Source organism: Podarcis bocagei (genome assembly GCF_964188305.1).
Source record: "Podarcis bocagei genome assembly, chromosome: 9".
Taxonomy (NCBI): domain Eukaryota; kingdom Metazoa; phylum Chordata; class Lepidosauria; order Squamata; family Lacertidae; genus Podarcis; species Podarcis bocagei.
In genome coordinates this window covers 76,167,329-76,173,328 of record NC_138134.1, presented here as the reverse complement: position 1 = coordinate 76,173,328, position 6,000 = coordinate 76,167,329, and the positions used below count along the sequence as shown (strand labels likewise).

The window sequence follows — 6,000 nt, the reverse complement described above, 5'->3', positions numbered from 1 at the left end:
GGGATATCAAATCCAAACTCTTCTTCTTCTTCTTCTCGCTTTCAGGCCTAGGGAGCCGGCATTTGCCCACAGACAGTTTTCCAGGTCATGTGGCCAGCAGGACTAAACTGCTTCTGGCACAACGGGACACCATGACAGAAGCCAGAGCACATAGAAATGCCATTCACCTTCCCGCCGCAGCGGTACCTATTTATCTACTTGTGCTGCTGTGATTTCAAACTGCTAGGTTGGCAGGAGCTGGGACAGAGCAATGGGAGCTCACGCCATTTCAGGGATTCAAACCGCCAACCTTCTGATCGGCAAGCCCAAGAGGTTCAATGGTTTAGACTGAGCATGGCTTAGTTAAAACTGAGGAGTTTCAGAAGTGAGCTTGTGGGTTTTATTTAGAATGCCCTAACTCCTCTCTCCACCCCCTCTGCAAAGGAAGCATGGTCATTAGTTGAACATAGATTTGTGTGCCTCAGTCATGGTCAATGAAATGGGGCACCACAAATCCACAGAGAGAAAACAAGCTCTCCTCTCTCTACTACTGAGCTGGGCAAGGAGGGTTTCGTGTAGGAATCTGGAGTGCAGAATTATGCATCCTTTCTGACTGTGCAGGATGCCACCCTCGGGAGACCCCCCCAAAAGGAATGAACCCAAATATCCCTATGCATTGAAAATGCGGAGATATTTCCGAACAACTTTTTCCTCCTATTGAACCTCTTCAGTTTTCGTTTTTGAAATGCAGATTTGAGGCATCCAGGCAGAAAGCATAAGCCTTGAGTCTTCTGGGCTCCTTTTTAAGGTATCAGTGTGGGAGCACCAAGTAGCCAGAGCGAATCCTGCTCATATATGCCCTTATTTCAAAACCCAACAATGGCCATTCCCTGAGAATTGGTTTTTTGAAATAAAAAAAAAATCAAATTAGCATAATGTAAATGCAAATCGGGGAAAAATTTGCATGCAATTATTTTGCTCCGTAGTGTTCCTCAGACCTCCTCCCGCCGCCGCCCCCGCCCCTCCCCGCACCGGTTCATTTCAGCTTCGCTTTCTGAGGCTGATCCAAAGCTGAACTGACTGGTGACAGGTAGGAAGAAAATGAAGGAAGGCGATAATGATGTTCGCATCCGCTGCACCATTATAAAAGGGCACCCGTTGCCCTCCTGAACCTCTACAAAGGGGGGGGGGACCCTACCCTCTCATGTTATTCTTTACAAGCAGCAACTGTACATAACCGATTAAAATTCCGCTCTGGCAAACCCAGCGTCGTCGTCGTCGTCGTCCCCTCCAACTCCCCTCCTTCTCCTCCTCCTGCAGCAACGCTCTTGAACTTTACAGCCTCGATTTCCCTGCTCCTGATTACCCTGCCTCCCATTGTTCTGGAACAAACCCTGGCCCGTCCCTATCAAATGACTCGGGAGCAAATCGCGGCAGCAAGGTCCGAGGAGTGGCGGGGGCGCGGGAGGTGATGGAGGGTGGTCGGCGAGCGGCGCTCCTCGTCCCTTTGGAAAGCTCTGTCTGCTCCTGCCCCTTTAAGGCTGCTCCAGCTGTTCCCTGACCAGGCAGAGAGAAAGCAGCGTTTCGGAGCAGAGGCAGGCACAGAGCTGAGAAAAGCTGCGAGGAGGAAGAAGCCGGTGCACCCAGCGCCCGAAATTAGGCTGGCCTCTTTGCTTCCCACCCGCAACTCCCTGCTTTTGCGCACCGAACCCAAGACGGACTGCAGGAGCTATGGATGTCCTGTCTACTTGACCTGATAGGGTACCTGATCTCCGCCTTGAATTCCAAACTGGGTGGCGAGTTTAGGGCTTTCATCCCCCCTTCTTCCTTTCTCCTCTCTGCGAGAAGTTTGCAAAGGAGACGGGAGGGGGGAGCCCGCTCGCTTAACTCGATCTCGAAGTTAGAGAGGGATATGAGAAGCAGGAGAAGCCCATCCGCTCCTTCCTGAGCCACCTTGGCAGGAACTGAAGGGCTAAGCCGTCCAGCAGAGATGCTCTCCCATCAGGACCAAGGCTGGGTCCCCCAAAGCGCTTGGGGATTCTTATGCGTTTGGGATTGAAGGGGTCAAGAACTGTCCTCTTTTGATTCCCTCTCCTCCTCCTCCTGAGCTTTTGCCACACGGGAAGAAGGGCCCGGGATCTAACCCAGGATGAAGGGGATCTTGTACATTTTCACGCTGATCCTGACAGGTGAGTGGAGAAAGAAGCCCAGCTTCCCTCGGAGTGGCTTTTCAGCACCAGATTTGTGGGTCGTCGGCTGCGGTCTGCGCGGTTCGTCTCCATGCATGCGCGGCTGTGCGCCGGGTTTAAAGATTTGCCAGGAAGCTTTTTCTGCTCCCGGAGGTGTCTGTCTCCCCACCGGCCAGGGCTGACCCCAGCGGGGAAGCCTATAAGTTGAGAGGCGGTGGGTGAGTGACCAGGTGTGAGGTCTGGAAGGGTGAATTCGCAAAAGCAGACTTTGCGAGGTCGCGTTGTTCCGTCGCGAATGGCTGGATCCATCATGACCCTCTCCCCATCCCACACTGCCTATGGACATACGGAATGTCAGCTTCCCGAAAAGCATGCTTTTCCTGGAAAAGGTCACCCTAAATCCACCCTTTTGCCCCTCGCCAGCTTCCCTGGCTATCTGGGCAAAAAACGTGGAGAGTGTGAGTGGGTTGAGAGGCAGCTAATCGGTGTCAAGTGGTCTGGGGGATGCGCCCCCAAATTCAGCCAAACCATTCCACGTTGGGGGAAAAGAGAGAGGTCATGTTTGGCGTTTGGGGGGGGTGTCTTTTGCTAAGCCTGCGATCCACATTTAAAGGAAATGGAGAGAGAGAGAGAGAGAGAGAGAGAGAGAGAGAGAGAGAGAGAGAGAGAGAGAGAGAGAGAGATGAATCTAGCTTAGCATGTTTCTTAGTGGCAGTTAATTGCCATTTCAAAGCAAATGGTCTTTTCTTTTTTTGAGGGGTGGGTGATGTCATTAGACTGGATCTGAACATCCTCGGATGCTAAAAGCACATTCGGTTGGTAAGTTCCATCACAATCAAGCTGGGTTTGCATATGGTTGCTACTTGGAAGCAAACCACACTGGCTCCTACTGAGCTTCCCTCGGAGTTGGCATGCTTCGGATCGCAGCCTTTAGTCTGTTGGTACATGTCTGGCTTACCCTTAACTGTTCTCCGGCTGGTGCAACCAAGAAAAAGGGTCCCTCCTCTCTTAGCATAACGATTTTCTCCCTTGCTTGGAGATCCAGGAAGAGGAAAGTGATCTAGTTACAGAATCACTTAACAGTATTGACCAAAGTAATGGGTCAAGTTAATCTGATCAGACATTCTCTTGACTCAATTAAAACTGCCTGCACTGAACTCTCTAGACTGGCCTCACTTTTTCACGGCCACTCAGAAGGACTCCGCATGTTCCAAAGCTAACAGGCTGAAAGAAACACACAATACCTTCTCCCCGGGTTGCAAAACTGAGCCAACTCCAGTCCACGCTACCAGGCTCTCCCATGCCACCCTTTTGTGAGCAAACATGGGTGTGGGGCCTCACACAGCTATGGGCCACCACTGTATTTATGTGGGAGCACCTGATTTTGTAGCAGGGGTGAAGCTTTCAGAGTTGTGGAGCTCATCAGTGCTCAGAGTCTTTCTTCCCCACTCTGTGCCAAAAGATACTCTTAAGCCACTGCTGTACAAATCTGATTGATTCTGGAAGACGTGCAGCTGCCCCTGCAAATGTACCCTTTCACACAGACCTCTGGGGTTGCTTGTGCACATGGGAGGCTGACCTGCGTGAAATGGGTCAGGTCAGGTAACAAGGCCATCTTCTCTGGAGCGCAATGAGGTGGCATTGTGCTGTGTGCCAGAAGAAGACCTTGGAACTGGTGTCCACAAGAAAGGACAAGAGGGTGACTTTTCTCCTTCTGGGGCACCAGAGATGCTCCTGCACACGCTCCCCTGTCAAATAGCGGTAGGAGAGGAATTGCATTGAGGTCACATTTCGAAGTGAACCTACCTAAGTGCACTTTCTGAAACAATAACACATGGACCAAACAACAGCCGTCCTTCAAAATGTGCACTTCCCTGAATGTTGCAGTTCTCCAGCCAACGAATGTGTGCATATAAAATGTATATAAAATGTACATAAAGATGCATATTAGAGGAATGCTTAGGATGCATTGTATTTGGAGAAATTGTGCATTTATAAGAAAATGGCATGCAAACATGTGTCTATTAGGAGGAAATAGCACCCAAATGCTGGTGAATATATATCTGATGAGGAAATCTGGAGAACTGAATTTAAGATTGAAAATATAGGAAACCAAGAGAAAGTGAGATGGACAGCTCCACCCACACACCCCTTACTGTGCTTTTTATTTACTGGGTTTGTATTCTGCTTCTCTAGCCCCCAACCCCATGGAGCTCAGAAAGATATCTATGGGTTTCCCCCGCTTTTATCCTTGCAGCAAGGGATTAGCCAGAAAGACAGAGAGCAGAGGGAAACAGGTCCAACTCAGTGAGTTTTTGTAAGGATGTGGGAGAAATTTGTTTAGTTCACATTTTAGGGTGAACTCCCCAAATTCACACTTCCTGAATCAATACACACACAAAAAAGAAACTCAGCTCGCATTTGAAATGTGCACTCTTCCGAATTTTGCAACGCAGTTCTGCAACCAGATACGCGTGCAAAAATTGCATCTTAGTGAAAACAATATACAGAAATGCATTACAGTGGAATGGACTTGCCTCAGAAAGCAATGGACTCTCCTTCACTGGAGGTTTTTAAACAGAGGCTGGATGGTCCCACGACCTAAATGGATTGTGCAAGTTAAACCTTAAATCTGCAAAGTTTGTGGACTGGCATGATGAATTTGGCTTCTGGTCTTAAGAAGAGACACAAAAGGATCCAATGCCCTCCGAACCCTTCTTTCCTAATTGCAAGATGTGATAAAGTCACCCTCCCAAACAAAGACACACACACACACACACACACACACACACACACACACCATAGGAACCTAAGACACTCCCTTGCCCTGAGTCAGACCATTGGTCCATCTAGATCAATATTGTCTACTCTGACTGGCAACAGCTCTCCAGGGTTTGAGGAAGGAGACTATCCCAGCCCTACCTGAAGACTGAAGCTGGGACCTCCCCCTAACAACCAGACCTGACCTTTCCATCAGGCCACGCCGTCCTATCCTCAAGCTTCTCGTTGCAATCCTAAAGACCAAGGGATTTGTTGCAAAACCAAAGGAAATAAAGTGAAGATCCTTGAGAGGTTGGATTCTGGGCTCAATCATTCCATGACCTTGTTGTATGGTTAAAGAACCTCAGATGACAGACACATAGCCTTAATCATCAGAGCTGACTCAAGGGTCGGGATGAAAGAAACTGGCCACTTCAGTTTCGCTTGTTTTCTTCTCTTGCTGAGCTGGGCAGCAAGTCCAGCTTTGGGGGGAAATTATGGAAGCCAGTCATTTAGATCCCAGCCTGGACCAGATTCTTTGCACAGAGACTCTGTCCAGGAAAGGGATAAGCGAACCATCCCATTTCATTTCCTCCCCTCCTTTTTTTCAGTCTTACGCTCATTTTGCCACACTTCCACATAAGCGCTCTCTCTTTTTAAGTCCTGATCCAGATTGGACAGGATTTCAGGATGCATTCTTCTCATCTTCATTTATTGCCTTTTTATCTGGCCTTCCCCACCCCCACCCCCGCCACCGCCAAGGAGCTCAAGGTAGATCAGGTGGTTCTTCTGCTCTCCATTCAATCCGCACAACATCCCTGTGAGGTAGATTAGGCTGAGAGGCAGTGACTGGCCCTAGGCCACACTCAGGGAGCTTCATGGATAAGTGAGGATTCGAACTCTGGTCTCCCAGGTCCTGGCCTGCTGCTACACCAGCCTGGCAAATGCACACGTTTGTGTGTGCAGTTTTACATAATATGCCCATTTTTGCAAGCTATTTTCCCCGTACCTAATGCATGGTTTGTGTTATTTCCGGCAATGCTTTCATCTAATTTATTTTTTGTTTGGGGTT

General features: G+C 49.2%; 1 protein-coding gene across 2 annotated transcripts in view; it reads left to right on the top strand.

The window, feature by feature from the left end:
- Positions 1 to 1,275: 1,275 nt before the first annotated feature.
- The window catches only part of GFRA4 (GDNF family receptor alpha 4), a 136,812-nt gene continuing 132,087 nt past the window's right edge, over positions 1,276 to 6,000 (top strand). Inside the window, exon 1 of one of the 2 annotated variants that reach the window (XM_081207190.1) lies at positions 1,276 to 2,168. In XM_081207190.1, coding sequence (XP_081063316.1) covers positions 2,129 to 2,168 — 40 coding nt within the window. In that variant the 5' untranslated portion in view covers positions 1,276 to 2,128. The remainder of the gene's footprint in view (positions 2,169 to 6,000) is intronic. The other variant, XM_081207189.1, reaches the window with a different exon arrangement.